We start from the raw sequence: 18,604 nt of genomic DNA, 5'->3' as shown, positions 1-18,604 counted from the left end.
TAAAAATAATTTTTCTCCTTTTTTGTGATAATTAGGTTATGTCCATTTGTCTTTGTCCGTCAACAAACAAAACAAACCAAAAATACATGTTTCAGGACATTTTTTGAGAGGATGAAATGTTTTTTTTGAGAAAGTTTGTCAATGTTAAGGAATTATCATTTCTTTTACATTATATCTTTGAAATAGAGGTTAAAAACCAAGCAAATATCCGACAAAATAAATCGGCAGCATTAATCGGCCATCGGCCGACCCGGATTTCAAAAGATCGGTATCGGCATCGGCGTGAAAAAAACATATCGGTCAACCTCTAATATATATATATATATATGAAGAGTTCAGATGCAAAAGCCTCTAAATGCCATTTGAAATTTTCTTCTTTAATGATGATTTTTATCAAACTTGTATATTTAAGTTCAGTGATTTCACTTAAATAACAATTAATAGGTAATTATCATTGCCATTTAAGTGAAATCACTGAACTTAAATATACAAGTTTGATAAAAATGATCATTTTAGAAGAAAATTTCAAATGGCATTTAGAGGCTTTTGCATCTGAACTCTTCATATATATATATATATATATATATTAGAGGTCGTCCGACATGTTTTTTTTTCACGCCGATGCCGATACCGATCTTCGGTATCGACATATATATATATATATAACTTTTTTCTAGAGCTGCTGTAAAGCCAAAACAATCTTTATTACTTTACTTTCACTGTAAAGCTGATTTGAAACAATCTATATTGTTAAAAGCGCTATATGAATGATGGTGACCTGACTTCGCAAGCACCACTAATTAAAAGCTTAATAGCGTTCCTTTGTTTTTATTTGGCCATAAAACAGGGATAAAGGAGACTGACTTGTGTCGGGACATTCCTGGTCAGACCGCAGTCGCTGGATTTTACAGTCTTCCTCTCTATGACTCTGTCTGATGTGGAGACATTTCCATCCTGAGAGAGAAACGTGGGAGGTGAGCCACATGTGAGACAGATGATCCTGCCAGTGTGTCATTATCATAAAGGACGTCTAGGTTTTTGATATGTCAAGTGAGGTTCACTGAAGATGCCCAGGGTTTTGCACCACTCAAATGTTCTTCAACCAATGTAAATACGATGCACTCTAACATTAGTGACAGAGCAAGAGCAAAGAGAGAACAAGAGTAAGATAAATGAGACGGCTCACACTTTATGTCATAACACATGATGCTGCTGCCAGCAAGTCAGAAAGCAGTATTCTCTAAACCGACCAAACACACCCTGGCTTGAACAAGCACAGCTCCGCCCCTTTACTATTGATTCCTGACCTTTGCTTGAACGAGACGAGTGCAGCACTCGTCTTAAATGAAAAAACAAACAGAAACCCCCACGCTTTTTCACTGAGCTAGACATCAATGTGTCTTAAAGATCATTTCCAGGAACAACCCTATTAATTGCTTGTGAGAAAATGATTAATTTTCGCCGTGGGTGGAAGAAAAGGTTGAGTAAGGTTTCTGTAATCATTGTCGGTGTTGTAATATGAAAATGTAAGTGTGTGTGTGAGTTGTGCATAAGCATGTCTGCCAGGCTTACGTCCTTATACAACTAAACAAATTTGAATCAGACCGCCTGGCGCTATCATCATCATCATCATCATCATCAAACATTTGTTATAGTTGGACTGTGTAAACCAGGCCACATGTTAGAGGCAGAGCTTGTCCAACATGTAAAGTTTATGTATCCATTTATGCATAATCAATCAGATGTTTGCTCTCACTCAAATAAAACAAAGTTTTCCAGCTTCATAGTTAGTTCTAGCCCACGCTGCCATAGACAGCGTTACATTGTTGTAGTCATTTCTGGAGAAAATGCTTTTAAAAAATGGTGCATGCCTGTGCAAAACTCATTGACATATAGTATACTCTTAGAAAAAGGGTTCTATATATGAAGCATAGGGTTCTTTACTCAACTCCAAAGAACCTTTTTATGCTAAAAAAGGTTCTATAATGACAAGAAAGAACCCTTTTGACACAAAGGCTCTTTATAGGCTATTATTCATTCATATATTACATTATTCTGCAACATTTTGTAGTTTAAACTGTTGTAGTATCATGCTGATTTTTGGAGGAGAAAAACTGAAATGGCACTCTTCGTGTGATATTGATTAACTACATAAAATGATGTAAATTATACATTTTCTAACCCCAATAATATCTTGAATTTTGTGATCATTCACATGCATTCATAAATACATTTTAGGGTCTTGATGTTTGTCAATAATATGAAATATTTAATGTGGAAAGGACAAAACAAATGACAATGAATGAACCCAAAAGGTTCCATATAGAACCTTTTTCCTGGTTACAAAGAACCCTAAATGGTTCTTATTATTGAACCCTTAAAAAGGCTTCTGTAGAACCTTTTAGGAGTTCCAAATACGTAGCGCTGATACAACCTTCTAAAGTTCTATATAGAACCTTTTCTTCTAAGAGTGTGTATGCTAGACTGGTGTTGTTTTGGCTCTTAGAGCATTGCTAATAATTAGATTCTAGACCTCTTGCCATTTTTACCGTACATGGGAACTTACGTTTACCAATTAACATGTTTTTACCACAGCACTTTACCATTAAAATTACAGTTATTTGTTTCAGTGTAGGGTGTTCTCGGTGGTTTAGGTGTTGTTTTAACAGTAAACATCCCAAAGAAACCGTTTGAAAATGTTTATTGCATTTTGGCATCTTCATAATGGGATTTATTTTGTCCGTTTTATCATCCACAAGATGAAAATCGTAATATTACTTATCTCACCTCATCATGCCCACGTGATTTGAAGTCTGTAGCACAAAAAGTTTAATATAGGGTTACTGTAGGTGTTGTAGGTCCTGACTTTTTTTGGTATAATAACCTCTAAAACAGCTTGCATGATTTTTATCCATCTCACATTCGTTGGCTTCTCTCCTTATCTTCACGTTGAACTTTGATCCTGTCTTTGGGAATGTGCAAAGTGAGATTACATCAACAGGTGCAGGCCTTAACCTGGTAACCTCATGCATGATGATTCACCCCTTTCCCTCATAATGGCACACCCTCTCCATGAGGAACTCCATGACAATATCCCGGCACACATGTGGTTTTGTAAAGAGAGACCATCTCCACCTGGAGATGGTTTGAATAGGTGCTGCTCTTTTAAATCTCAAGAGATTTGGATTCTCTTTAAATGATTTATTTTGTCGTATAGGTGTTTCATTCAGAGAAATTGTTTCATGAGAAAAAAAAATGAGATCTCTGATTTAAGACTTTGACACATTGATATCTTTTGAAACTCTAGATGAGACACTTCTCTCAGAAGAAAAATGTGAGAAATGCTCTCAGTTTCAGCTCATGGCTGGCAAGAAGATTTTTTAAAGATCTAATTTGAGTTTCTTGTGTAATTTGGGGAATTGATCACATTCAGAAGCTTCTAGTTTTAAACCACATTTTAAAGTCAGCATGCCATCAAAATCAGATCTTTATTCACACGGTTCTAGTATTTTGTGAATCTTTGTAATTGCATATTACTCCAAAGAAAACCACGATTGCAATCTTTCATCAGAATGTCATCATTTTCTCTCCAATTCCAACTTCCTGGCATATTTTTCAAAATCGATTTTTTTCTCATTGAATATCGTGTTTCGCTCGGCATTGTTGTCTTTAAGCGTAATCTTTTTCAGCTTGTTAAAAATACATAATGTTTTGGCCCTTTATAGCTGTTTAAAAAACAAAACTGCATGCATTTTGTGGAAGAACATTGTTTTGGTTTGTGTTTCTGTTCTGTGTGACTGTGCGGATGAATGTGACCCTTCACAAAAGATAACGCTTTACAATGAACTCAATACATATGGCGGTTTATGGTTCAATAAAATACCTTACTCACCTGTTGAGTAATAAATATGTCATCTCTGCATCGCTTTTATAACATTTCAAATTAGGGACGCACGATATATATATATATATCTTTATAGCATCGATATGGCGGCGTGAATGAACGATATCAAGTATAGGGATCGGACCAGGCCTCGTGGTTCGAAATGAATGTGATTCAAGGGTTTCATTTAATTTATTTTATTTTATTTATTTTACAACTCGTTTATTTAATCAGGCACATTGCACGTTAATAATACATAATTTAAAATGCGCAAGATTTAGCCCACACTGGCTAATTTTCATCCGCTGTCCCTTGGCAGGTAAATGCAAAGTTTAACCATCAAGTTTCTATATATTTTTTATCACGTAATTTAGAGTTTAAACATTTAAGTGCTAGAAGACGCAAATGGGCACATTTGTGCATGAACGGACACATGCACGCAAAATTATGTCAAAATGCACAATGCATAAAGTATCCTCGTAAACACAGTGGCTTATGGTAATATCATCCAGACAGCTCTAAAATATAAACACTTTTAATAGGCGTACCATGAGGCAAAAATATGTTTTTGTAAGAAACACCTCACTGTGATGTTATGGTTTCAAGCCTGGTTGAGTGACCCTTTCTGCTCCAAAGGTGCACAGCCTGACTTTATAAGGCACTTCCTATGTGTGCATAGGATGACATCATATCAACAGTGGAGTGTGTGTTCTGGGTATGCGTGTGTGTGTATGAGAAGCGGGAGTTGGGAGGGATCTGGCAACGGAGGAAAGTTCATGGCCATCAACACAAGGCAATCTGAGCTCAGATCAGTTCAGTTCTGCACCTGATTGCAAAGCGAGGTGCATCGAATGACACAGGAACAGTTGGCTTTTAGTCCTGTGATAATGCAAGCAATTTCAGATGGACAACTTCTGATTTAGCTGGGTTAATGTATAGACAAATGCAAATAATGGGCTACTTGAACTGCTTCTTTTACACGAAGATTTGCATTGAATGCACAAATTCACAATTAAATACAAACCATGCTGTTATGGACCCGCATGTACACTCACAAACTTAACAATCGATTCACGCATCGCATGCACGTTCACCATTCTCTGTGTCAAAAATGGACGGTTCATTCGCTCTCCTGCTGGCCACAACTGGTCCGCTGGAATGTGAGGAATGTTCTTGAAATTATAAGGGGATTAAAGCGAGTCGGCTCATCCACGGCCAAATATCGGATGATAAGCCTGTTGGGTTTGGGGGGCCAAGGCCAGACACGGAGATTTGCAACACTGTAACAAGCACATTTTGTTCCTGCTGCATTCCTGCCTCTCGGCTCTGTTTGTTTAGCGCTTTGAGTTTTTTTTGTGTGGCATTGTGTTTGACCGTATGCAAGGCTTCACTCTCAGTATACAAGTTAAAGTAGCCTTAGTGAGCTGCCAGATTTCATTTAACACTTTTAAAATATTTGTTGTGTTTAGTGGTGGGTTCATGCAGTAATAATAAATACAAAAACATGAAAACATAAACCATGTTTGTCCTAATTTTAGCTTGTATTTAATGTAGAATGCATGTTTTCTTATCTCAAGAAGTTTTCATGGTTTTTGAGGATGAGTGAATGTGTTACTCATCTTGTCCATGTTGGCCTGTATATTTTAAAGGAGAACTCCGGTCAATTTTAACATTGAGTAATATTGTCAGTACAGACAAAAACGACAAAAATCGCTGTTGCCTACACCGTGTTCTCCTCTTTTTAAAATTCGCACCCTGTTGATTTCTAAACCTGCTTTTAGCCTCTTAACATCCTTGACTTGTTATTACGAGTGCATGGTGTTATTAAGATCAATCTGACTGCAGTAGATGTGAAAGATATTAATAAAAATGATGTTAAAAAATGATGATCAGCCAGCTCACATACCCGTATTTACTTCCTGTTTTCGGTCGAAGCCCACAGTAGTCGCTAAAAAACACAACTCGTCTTCAGTGTCACATGATCCTTCAGAAATCATTCTAATATGATGATTTATTAACAATTTCCGTAACAGTTGTGCTGCTTACATTTTCTGAATACAGGTTCATACAGGTGATTTTTTAATGAATACAGGGTTTAAAAGATCAGCTTTCACTTAAAAAAGAATTATTTTGAAACAATACTAAATTAAACAAAAATTCTTTCTTTCTTTTTTTCAAAGATATGTATCATTTATTCACCTAGGATGTGTTAAATTCATTAAAAAAGTGATAGTAAAGACTTATTTTGTTACAAAAGATTTCTTTTTTTGAATAAAAGCAGTTATTTTGAACTTTATAGTCCTGGGAAAAAATGCTTAACTTGCTTAATAAATGTTTCTTGAGCAGCAAATATTAGAATGATTTCTGAAGGATCATGTGACATTGCAGACTGTATGTATGTGTGTGTATATATATATATATATATATATATATATATGAAGAGTTCAGATGCAAAAGCCTCTAAATGCCATTTGAAATTTTCTTCTTTAATGATGATTTTTATCAAACTTGTATATTTAAGTTCAGTAATTTCACTTAAATGACAATTAATAGGTAATTATCATTGCCATTAAAGTGAAATCACTGAACTTAAATATACAAGCGTGATTATCATTCTAGAAGAAAATTTCAAATGGCACTTAGAGGCTTTTGCATCTGAACTCTTCATATATAAATATATATATATGATATATTCAACAGTAAATAATATAATATGCTACATAAACTCATCAAAATATTAAAAATCACACTTAAAAAAATAACAGCACACAGCCACTAATCCATGCACAACACAAATGCATTTCCAAAAAGATAAACCTTTTTTTTTAGTTTAGACTATTAGCCTTAACAAATGGTCTGTTTTGCCTAAATAGAAACTTGTCTTTGTTTTTCCCCAAAGTAAAGCGCTATTAAAATTGAAATCCCCTTTTCCTCTCTATTATTAAAAACACAATACCTGAGTCAGAAAATAGATTATTAAGGGTTTGTTTCAGAGCCGTAGTTTAAACAAACCTGTGCATCAAAAATATTAAAACATGATATAACCATAAAGTATAAAAAATGTGGCTTTGAGGCAGACAGCACAGCAAATAAACATTAGCTAAAACCAGACAGACTGCTAACATGACATGACAGTCCCTGGAGTCAAGAAGACTTATTTGAACAGACAGACAAGACCATGCAAGGCTATACAGAACCTCAGAGAGACGTGCAAACAGAGGCATTTAATGCACAGAATGAAGAAAATAAGGGATCACGGCCCCGGTGAACCCACACAGACATTGAGACAGACATAAAGGTGGCTCCATTGCTGATAAGAAAGAACATACAGCAAACACTGCGATGTTTTACTGCTACATTATATCTACCTGCTGTCGAGATGATGGAGCCCGTGTTGTCTGCAGGCTAGAGGGATATTGGTGATGTCTCTTCATTATGGTCTGTGGTGTAGATAACAGCTGTTGTATATCATATATAATACACATCTGATTTAGTCTTATCTGATGCCCATGTGTACGTGAGATGAACAGATCTCATTCCAGTGTTTGTGCATGTTTACTGTAAGATGATGGACAGTTACAGGCTTATCAACCTGGAAAAACAGTTCTCATACCTTTTGTGTTTGTGAAAATTCAACTTTGCATCTCAGAAATAAATGATATTTGAAAGTATATTATTAAATTGTAAAAATATTTCACAGTATTACTGTCCCCCAAACAGTCCCCCAAACCAATATGTGTTAGGCTATATATGAAGAGTTCAGATGCAAAAGCCTCTAAATGCCATTTGAAATTTTCTTCTAGAATGGTCATTTTTTATCAAGCTTGTATATTTAAGTTCAGTAATTTCACTTAAATGGCAATTAATAGGAAATCTTCATTGCCATTTAAGTGAAATTACTGAACTTAAATATACAAGCTTGATAAAAATGAACATTTTAGAAGAAAATTTCAAATGGCACTCATATTTATATATATAACAAATAGTCTAAACAAATACATAACACCGAAAGCGTAACAATGATGCAGAGACAGTCACATATAGAACACCATTGTGTGTACTGTGTCTTTAAATCTCGTCTGAGGGGGCGTGGCTTGCGCGTCCTTTGACTGCAGTGAGCATTTAAAGCACCGCGCACACTGAGACCCGTTTAACGAAGCACTCAACCGCTGTAATGAAAGCCCTCGCGCATCCATAGAGATACAGTACAGCTTTCAAACGGACCGAACGGGATCATTACGGCATTATGATCATTTAATACGGGACACCTAGAATCTACCAGGAGATTAAGGTGAATTTTAATGTGTTTGCTACAGTGTTTGTGGTCTGTCTGTCTCGCTATGTGTGTGCGTGCGTGTTGATGACGACAGTGACGTGTGTAACGATATTATCAGATTCTGTGACAGGACATCTGATAAAGAGTGTGCGCTCAATTAGGAGGGAATCGCAGCCATCGTTCTAAAACAATTTTATTTATTTATTTACGTATTAAATCGTTATTTAATTTATATTTTCGTTTCATTTTTTTTTTTATTTTTTAAGCGTTTGTTATTACAATAACAACAAAACTGATGATTATCAGCTGATAAAAAATCCCACTGCAGTCAGCGTCATAATATGTGACGATGAAATCCATGTTGCTTCATCTCGTGGAACATCAGTCTTTTATCTGAAAGAAATGTGTGAGGTGTGTTTCGTCAGGTGTGATAGAGTTTAAGTGACTCATCCCGCCAGTTTGCGGAAGCGGACAGGTAGATCGGGTATGGTTGCCTGGAAACCGCGGCGGGGCGTGAACGCGCGAGACTGTCTCTCCTTCATACCTTCTTACAATGTCATATCGGTAGTTCGTCAGGATGCAGATATTTCGTAATTTGTGTCCATGTACTATGACTTTACACTTTATTATTGGACCTCTTTTTTTGTTGTTGGTCAAAATAAGGGGACGGGATGTGTGTTTGTGTTCTGAATATGCACACGTTACAGTAGATTTTGAAGTGCTGTGTGTTTATAAGCAGTATTTCAGGTATTTCCATCAGATGCTATCTGTCAAGAACATGTCCACATTTCACAGCAAAATGAAGACATTATATTGCATGAAGGAATTAAAGCCTATTTTTGTTGTAGGCTAGTTAATATTATAGAAACGAACAATGAGCAACGTATTTTTCATGTTAACAAATTGAACCTGACTGTAAAGTGTAAAGTACTTTATTTTCATTCTGACATGATTTTCCAAATACAAAACTGTTTTCTGTAATTTTATTTACTGTAATGCATATAAGAAATAAAAAGATTATTGTATCATTGCAGTGTATGTTGCATGTGGCCTGAATGCTGATTTAATAAAAAAATAATAATAAATGTGATGCATTTCTTGCACAATGCAACCAAATATCTCCATAATGTCAGATTTAAATGCAAAAGAGGGTAGAATTAGTTAATATGCATCTGTAAGTGTTTTGAAGGAGGTTTAATGCCACAGCGAACACATTTTGCACGCTTTGTTTACTTGACGTCTGTGCAACACACTGGCATTGTCTTCCCGAAAGCATCGAGAAAAGTCTGGACACTAGGAAGTCTGTCCGTCTTGCACCTGTTGTGAGAGGAAGCGCTCGTCCCGTGGGTTTCTTTATCACAGATCAGGTTGCATTGTGTGCTCATAGTGACCGTATCCAAGGTCCAAAGCTTTCAGGAGGCAAAACTGTTTGCATTTATGCACCGGATCAGGGACGGTCAAAGCATATACCCATTTATGAAGAGGCTTTGCATTGCTTTCTTTGACATCATGTACAAATCTGTATTGGTTATTACAGTGTAATATTGATTCTGTTGCATACATATCACAATCAGCTCTGCAGAAATGCATTGCCTTGTAAAACAGCCCTGCAATAAATTGTTCTATAAAAGTGCTAATTGCTCTGTAATAGGTTACATGAGTTGTTTTATCACTGGAAGACTGTCGTAATGTTGGCGATTTGATAGCTTGTGAGCGTGATATGTGTTTGTAAGCTAAAACCAGGATGAACCTTGCCTCCAGGTCCATCACTCTTCAAGTTCTCAAGGGTGTAAAGCTGGTTTCTCAAAGAGTGAAAAGTGTTTTTTTGGATTCTACTCTCGAAGCAACTGCTGTGTGTTACACTAAATAGTAATAGGAGATGCAATTTCCTTTAAACACAAGATGTGTTCCCGAGGCAGGAAATTTGAGACTCGTTTGCACATATACTTTGATATTAGACTTCCTCTGTGAGAATAGCATTTGCACAATCGTGCTTGCGGACAAGATTACAGTGCAATATTTCATCTAACGCAGAAAACTGATAAATTGTGCACCGCAGTATTTTTTGAGCATGAGTCTTGCCGTGAAATGTGGGCTGTTTTGTATCTGTGTGTGAGAGCATTCAGTTTGGCACTATCCTCAAGGCTTTGGGGGCATACATGTCAAACTGAACGCTTGTCATACCACAGGCTGTGAAGCTCAGCAGAATGTTGCTCAATGTTCTTCTCTAAAGAGCGCGACTGGAGTCCCGTGCACATGGCTGACTGCATTGCAAAGCGAGGGGAAGCGAGGAGGACGTGAATTGATGGCGTGCTGAAAGCCCTGGGCTCCATAAACAGCTTGACAAGATATCTGTTTTTTCACAACAACAAAACCATTGCAATGATGCCTAGGTGATCTCAATTAGGTTTGCATGTTCGGTATTAGTTTAGGGTCCAATTCTCATTGATTACTATTTTGCTGGTTATTTGCACATATTAATGCGTTATTCTGCATGATTATATTCGACATCCCCTAATACGTCTTAATACCTTAACATAACAATCACCTTAATGCTTACTATTATAAGCAGTAATTAGGAGTTTAAGGTAGAGCCCGATTGATATTGCATTTTGAAGGCCGATACCGATACAAATATTTTTGGGATTTAAAATCCGATATATCGGCCGATATTTTTTTATTATTATTATTAAATATTGTTGGATTTCACACACGTCGTGTAAAAGAAAAGCTAACTTTTCTGCACAAGATACGTTTGATACTTTTTCTCTATGTCTAAATGTTCACTCCTCGCAGGTATAACTTACATTTTACAATGCAGGGACTGTAACTAGAGATATGCTAGTTATAAATACAGTAATCATTACTTTATTTAGGCAGAAAAAGTTCATTGTGGTTTCCAAGCTCATTAATGTTAACGTTAGCGGTCTTCCACTGATTATTGTGGCGTTAGCTAGCTTTGTGGTTAGCTAGTCTAATTTAGCAATAGATAACATCATACTGCAAATTGTAAAACATACATTTTCAATATAACAGGCCAAGGAGAGATGATTAAAGCGTGTTTCGTCCATTTTTATTTTATTTTTTAAATATTCATTTATCGGCCATTATAACTGCCGATACCGATATATTGGAAAATGCCTAATATCGGCCGATATATCGGTCTGGCTCTAGTTTAAGGCAATGCTTGTAGTCAATAGGGAGATCTCACTGGAAAATTTCACTTTCACTATCTTCCTGTAGCTAAATCAGTAGAGCAAGGCACTAACAACACTAAGGTCATGGGTTCGATTCCCAAGGAAAGCAAGAACTGATAAAGAAAATGTGTACCTTGAATGCAATAAGTTGGTTTGGATAAAAGCGTCTGCCAGATGCATAATTGTAATTGTAAATCGTAATTGTAAAAAAGACACTAGCTGATGTACAGTAAGAGTAGAGAGTTAGGCTATATAATGGAAGTGGATCATTTTGATTTAGAAATGTTTGAGTACATATTGAGATCTCTTGAGTTTCAGGAGAGACCTCAACGTCTCTCAACGAGGGCATTTTTCCTCGGAAAGTCTCAATTTGATCTCCATTTAAGCTCGTTGCAGTATAGGAGAAAAAATGAGACGTTGGAAAGGTCTCAATTTCAATCATAAGCTCTTAAGTGTAAGAGCTCTGGATAAGATGCATTACAATTTAGGTCCTTTTCTCTTTAAGAAAGAAAATCTGAGAAGCTATATTCCAGAGATTCATGCTCTCGTCCTCTCGTGGCTGTGTTTCAGGTACAGGCCAGCAGCTGCCAGCTTGGCGGGAGGAACATTTCCTGGCCTGAATGCGAACCGACTGCAGCTGGAGCATGTCCACTGCAGGCTTGACGGCCCAGGAGATCTGTTTACCCGCGCAAAGCCTTTTCCTGCGGGGCAGCCATTGGCATAGCATGGCCGGAGCTAAGCCCTCTTGGAAATACCATGATCTACCCAAGTGAGTGCAAAATTTTTCACATGTTTTCAGAGTTGAAAATGCATTAATTTTTATAAGACCTTGGACATGCATTGCATGACTGAACAGAAAAGTGTTTTTTTTTTTCATGATGTTAATGAACCTTGGATTTGTGCACTAATCTGATTGGCTTTCCTGTTCTTAATTTGCAGCTTATGCTTCAGGGATTTTAACCATCAATCCCAGCAACAGGTGCTGCCATCATTTTCAGGAGCGGAAAGTAAGTAACATAAGTCTCATCATTGTTAGTTAGTTCACTCCTTAAACTTCTATGGTGTATTTTCTTCCCAACAATTTTTTTGTAATACATAAAAAGAAAATTGATAGCAACCATGACTGTCCAGCTGCACCATATTAAACCTTCAAAGTAGTAGAGTATTCAACATGCGACATCTAGACTAATTTAGTGAAATATAGTGCGTGTGTGATACTTTTACGCTGCTTTTCTTGCAATTTCCTTTTTGGAGATGGACAGAGGTGAACGGTCTGTGTATAGAAAGAGTTGCACGAAATTATCCTCTTGTATTTTTTAGTATATTATTTTGCAACGACTTGAAATAAACAATAATTGTGGTGAACTATTCCTTAAACTGGTAGCAACACCAAGGTCACGGGGTTTGATTCCCAGGGAATGCTCAAACTGATATTTCTTGAAATGCTCTTTGGATAAAAGTCCCTGCCAAATGTAAAATAACTTAATGTAATACTGTTTTAAGAGGAAGTGTATTTTTTGTTCCACTTGCGGCTACATCTAGTGATTTGTAAAGTTTGCGTTAAAGAACAATAGGTACTGGTTTTCTTCTTATTATTTATCTGTCCTGAAAGTGAAAGTGCATCAGAGACCGTAGATCGCAGAGACCCCAAACTTGCCCCACTACTCATGCACACACACTCGTCTGACACTAGGTGGCGCTAAAAGTTAATTTGTATTTTGGATCCTAACTATCCAGATTTTTCTTAAAACCATCGGACGGCAACAGTTAGGGGAACTTATCAAAATATCTTTGATTCGTCGAAGCAATGCAAAGATATAAGTTGATTAATAGGTGGTTTGCAGTCACGTGATTGTGTTGACGCGCTGAATGCAGATGGAGGGCAAGGAGTGAAGAGCGCAATGGACGAGATGGAGGAAAATCCGTACTGTACTACTTTAGACGCTATTACAAGAGAAATTTATAAACAGAAAATCGAAACACATGTTGGACGTGATCCTTACGTTATGAAGAGGATTGATTTTCAACTGAATTGAGAGATTTGCCTGTAGATATCAGCATCTAACTCGTCTTACAGACATACTTTGACTTTACAAAGTTCGGAAACCTGTACGTTACACAAACAGCCACATAAGTGTATTTAAACACCATAAGCCACATAAATAATGAATTAACTCACATTTGACGAAGTGATCACTGCACACACACACACACAGGCATTTTCCCATTCCCGACCGCAGACGTAGGCATTTTTCCCGGTGTTTTTCTGTCAATTTCTTATATTTTCCCCCCTTATGAACAACAACTTTGGGCACACGATAAAAACTCCTCGTGGTTTGGTCGATTTGAGCAACCATAGGCATTTTGAGTGCGTTATAGTGCTTCCTAAATATAGAAAATCACTTCCAGCCCTCCGTCTGCGTTTCGTGACGTCACGTGAAAACAAGCTATTGATTATTTTCAGTCTTAAACCTGCTGTATTCTCATTCTCTGCCATCTTTCCATTCAAACAGAACAGCAGACTCATCTTCAATCACCAAACAGCCCAGGAGGCCAGCCCTTGCCCCCCAAAAAGCCCAGACCTTCCCAGCTCACCTTGCACACAGACTTTTCTACGTCTAGCCCTGCCAAAAACGACCAAGTGGTTCCCTGCTTTCAACGTCTAACCGTATCTGAGCGCATCAGTCCTCCCCAGACGCCGAGCCGAGTCACCAAACCCCTTCCTCCAATTCCCGGTTCAGATGAGCTTTCACCGGATCAGGTTGTGGACAGTGAAGTAGAGTTCTTCAACGGGGATGACAATCGCTGCTTGGTTTCCGAACCTTGCTCCAAACACTCTCCTTTCCGGTATGGAATGCCTAGTAGGAGGAGTTTCAGGGGCTGTGGACAGATTAACTACGCCTACTTTGAAGGTCCGACATCCCAGCTGAAGCAGCAGAAGCTACGGCTGGAGCGGGAAACCCAGCAGAGGGAACAGGAGCTCCGCGACCAGCAACAGCAACAACAGAACTGTCTCAGACAGCAGGAGAAACGTACGCAAAGAAAGCTGCAACGATCCCATTCTGGCCCGGCTTGCTTCAACAAATCCACCTCCTTCCGGCTATCCAGTCACCACCGGAATACACAAGGCCTGGATAAACCAGAAGTTCCTCCGAGAGTTCCTATTCCCCCACGACCTATCAAAACGGGAGACCACCGGCGCTGGTCAGCCGAAGTCTCATCGGGAGCCAACAGTGACGATGACCGGCCCCCCAAAGTTCCCCCTAGAGAACCTTTCTCCACCAGTAGTTCCCGCACCCCGAGCCCAAAGAGCCTCCCAATGTACCTCAACGGGATCATGCCCCCTACCCAGAGCTTCGCCCCAGATCCCAAATACGTCAGTCGCGGTCTGCAACGGCAGAATAGTGAAGGCTCCCCGTGCATTCTGCCCGTCATGGAGAATGGCAGGAAAGCCAGCAACACGCACTACTTCCTTTTGCCACAGCGCCCGCCATACCTGGACAAACACGAGAAGTATTTAACGGACAGCAGCACAGCGGGTCGAGGCGCGGATGCCTCCGATTCGAGTTCGGACTGGGACTGTCAAGGCAAAAAGAAAACGACGCACCAAATAGACTTGGTGTGAAATAAGCGAGTAAACCTCACTCCCCTGATCTCAATAGGCGCTCTAGCGACAGATGCTAGCGGCTGCAGTCTTTAGCCTCTTTGTTAGAGCACCCGACTCTCATGCCGGAGACCCGGGTTCGAGGCCCGCGGGTCGAGTATGACCCGGGTGGAGGGGTTACATTGGTGCCGTGACCCGGATGAGAGTGAGGTTTAGGGGGGCGAGTGTAACGGAGGCCAGCTAGCGAGTAAACCTCACTCCCCTGATCTCAATAGGCTCTCTAGCGACAGATGCTAGCGGCTGCAGTCTTTAGCTTCCTTGTTAGAGCGCCCGACTCTCATGCCGGAGACCCAGGTTCGAGGCCCGCTTGGAGCGGGTCGAGTTGGACCCGGGTGGAGGGGTTACATTGGTGCCGTGACCCGGATGAGAGTGAGGTTTAGGGGGGCGAGTGCAACGGAGGCCAGCTAGCGAGTAAACCTCACTCCCCTGATCTCAATAGGCTCTCTAGCGACAGATGCTAGCGGCTGCAGTCTTTAGCCTCCTTGTTAGAGATGCCGGAGACCCGGGTTCGAGGCCCGAAGCTTTCACTTGGGACACGTTTGTCCGAAGACTTTGTCGCTGCTTTGTTGCGGTTTTGCTGTAGCGCTCGTAAATTCGAGCGAGTTACGTATGAATTGCAGTTACTGGGATTTCTCTTGTTTTGCTCTCAACCTAGTTCTCTCAGAGCGAGCTCGGAAATTACGATTTTTATTTCATTGTTCATGTGAAATGTAAGTGTTGAAATGATGACATGGTGCAGTTGTTGGGTATTAGCTGGTCTGGTACCTCCATTCTTCAGTGTTGTAAATTTTCGTAGTCTCATTTTATATCGCCTTGATGATAACGTTCATCCGATCACGGGGACATAGGGTCAGTAATTCTTCTGTACGTTTATGTCGTCTACCATATATGAAGTATAAAAGCAGCCTGTTTTTTTTTTTTTTTTTTTTTGCGGCCGCCATTTTAAGTGAAGGTTATTCCATCTTTTTGCATTGCGTGTACGCAATTTCGCAGCTCTTTCTCTCAGCCTCTTTGGTGCGCTTTTGTGTGGCCTGTCTGTAAAACGTGTGGTGTGTGTGTGTTACATAGGAGCAGGCTAAGTATTGCTCGAGTGTGTGAGTGAGACGGGAGCTGAATGTGTTACATTTGCCCGATTTTGGCACTGCTTTTATAAGCTGCTTAAAACGGCAGCTGAAATGTTGCCCTCTGAATGAACGGAGTATTTCCAATCCCTGGCTTCTTGCTGAGGTGTAGTGTGTTCTTTTGTTGCACAAAAAGCAACCTGTGAATGTGTTTATCTCATCTTTTAAAGTGCTGTCTCCACGTGAAGCTGTGAGCCATTGTCTGGAATAGGATTTTCTCGAGTACTACCTCCCATTATAGTTCCCAACTACGGATTACAAAGACTCAACGAATACGATCTCCCGAGTCCGTACGAGGAAACAGTTGCCCCTGATCTGTGTTTCTTTTATGTTTTGCCCATTCCCTACAGTCAGTCATTAACACTTCCTCAATGAAAACGCAACTTCGACCGATTTTAAGAGCTATGTGGAGTTAAAGTCCATATGTGTTGCGTTTGGCCAAGCTCACACATACTGATCTTCCTGTTACTGTACGTGCATTCCTGTCAGACGTGATTACAATGGGTGTGGGCATCTGAGACTTTGGCTGCTGGCAGCTGGTGAATGAGATGTTTTATTATTCTATATTGTTTCCAGAACCATCGTGATAACTCGGCAAATGTAGCAATTTCCATGCAATTTGAAAAGACGAGAGTAGGACATGCTGTTTGGACGCTCGGAGGTCAATGCAACTTTCCACCTCACAAAGGGATTTGAACTCATTTGATGCCATGCTTTTTCTTTTTTCGTTTATTTTACCAGTTTCTGTATCAAAAAAAAAATGTTTACATTGTTTTTATTTTCCTTTTTGCAGTCTTACCTAAAAATGAAGGCAGGTTCAAGAAGAAATAGACATCTCTGCTGTGTTGTGTATGTGTGTGTGTGTATTAAAATATAGATATAAAGCAAAGTGCACTGACAAAACAGTATGTTGTGATGTGTAAAAGTATTTAACATTGTCCTCTTACCCAAACTGAATAGTTCTTAGTGGATTGTATCCTTTAAAGTAATAGAAATAAATACTTATTTATGAATCAAGTTTGTTGTTATCTGATATTCTGTTGTATTTCGTTCTGTGAAGTTTGTCGTATCTTTGTGGAACACAGATATAGCTGTTTTGCCTGTTTTATCACATCCACGCCCCTGCGCTCTGCCTCATTACTACTGGCCTGGCTCCAGACAGGAGGAAGGTGAACTGGTCTTTTGCACTTTAAAACTGATCTTGGATCAGGTCTGTGGGGTTTGAAGGGATGTGTGTGTTTACAGGGCACTATCTATAGCAAACCTGGGAATTACTCGCATAGACGGGTATTTTCTGCCTTGATGACTGGGGGAAATGCTGTTTCTCTGGTCTTTTTTTGGCGCTAAAGCCTTGGATGAAACGATAAGCCGCTGAAGTGAGCAACTATAATATCCAAGAACCGATCCATTTAACAAATCTGGCTCGGATAACGGGAAATTAAGTCACCTTCTGCATTTTACCTTTTTATATTCAAGGTTTAGGTCATTTTATTAGCTTTCATTTGTAATTTTAGTCATCTTTTGTATTTTTAATACATTTATTTGTTTCAGTTAGTTGTCAAGGCAAGATTTCTGTAAGTTTGTTCTTTTATTTTATTCCAGCTTTATTTCTAACGAAAATAATTTTCAAAAATGTTGTTTTGGTTTACAATTACAACATGGACTTCTAAGGAACATTGAACAGTTGATGCTGTCTAAGCTTTAAAAATCCATTATTTTTTATTGTGTAATAATATATGTACTAAAATATACAGTAATGACACAGAATAGTCATTTCAGTGATGTAAGTCGATTAAAATGGAAATGGAAATGACTCTTTGCAAACCAGTAAATCAACTCTTAAAGGAAGATAAGCTTCCTGATTAATCACAGCCTGATCAAAATCAGACACAAGGAAGGGACTGAAGATGGTTGAACCACATATATTACGGTTTATAATAAGCAAACATCTTGTTTAGATGGCTTTGACTCAAATCTATTATCTGTCAACCCTATGAAAGCACACACACACACACACACATACACGCACGTGGTTTCTTGGCTATCTAAATGAGGACATACCATAGACTTTTGTTGTTTTATATACATCCAATTATGATGATTACAGACTAACCCAAGCCCACACCCTTAACCTGTTCCTAAAAGAAAATGGTTTACATTTTTTGAATTTAGAAACACATTTACTTGTCATGTAAACCAATGCATTTCATTTCCAGGACAAAAATGTGAATGAGTTCCTTCCTGCGGTCTAAAGAATTAAAGTGCTGATCAGTTACACCCATTTCACAGTGAACACCTTACAAATATATGAAGCCTCTAAGTGCCATTGGAAATTTTCTTCTAGAATTATCATTTTTATCAAGCTTGTATATTTAAGTTCAGTGATTTCACTTAAATGGCAATGATAATTACCTATTAATTGTTATTTAAGTGAAATTACTGAACTTAAATATACAAGTTTGA

The 18,604-nt window shown here is 38.7% G+C and overlaps 1 protein-coding gene across 1 annotated transcript; it reads left to right on the top strand.

Annotated features, from left to right (window-relative positions):
* The first annotated feature begins 8,036 nt into the window (after positions 1 to 8,036).
* errfi1a (ERBB receptor feedback inhibitor 1a) lies at positions 8,037 to 15,101 on the top strand. The gene is made up of 4 exons (XM_039673822.2): positions 8,037 to 8,174; positions 11,927 to 12,125; positions 12,296 to 12,363; positions 13,870 to 15,101. The coding sequence occupies exons 2-4, from the start codon at positions 11,977 to 11,979 to the stop codon at positions 14,979 to 14,981; spliced, it is 1,329 nt and encodes a 442-aa protein (XP_039529756.2). The 5' UTR covers positions 8,037 to 8,174; positions 11,927 to 11,976; the 3' UTR covers positions 14,982 to 15,101.
* Positions 15,102 to 18,604: the final 3,503 nt, after the last annotated feature.

This window comes from Pimephales promelas, chromosome 21, assembly GCF_988280905.1.
Source record: "Pimephales promelas chromosome 21, fPimPro1.hap1.1, whole genome shotgun sequence".
Classification (NCBI taxonomy): domain Eukaryota; kingdom Metazoa; phylum Chordata; class Actinopteri; order Cypriniformes; family Leuciscidae; genus Pimephales; species Pimephales promelas.
The sequence above is the reverse complement of the archived record's forward strand: the minus strand, read 5'-3'. Positions and strand labels throughout refer to the sequence as shown.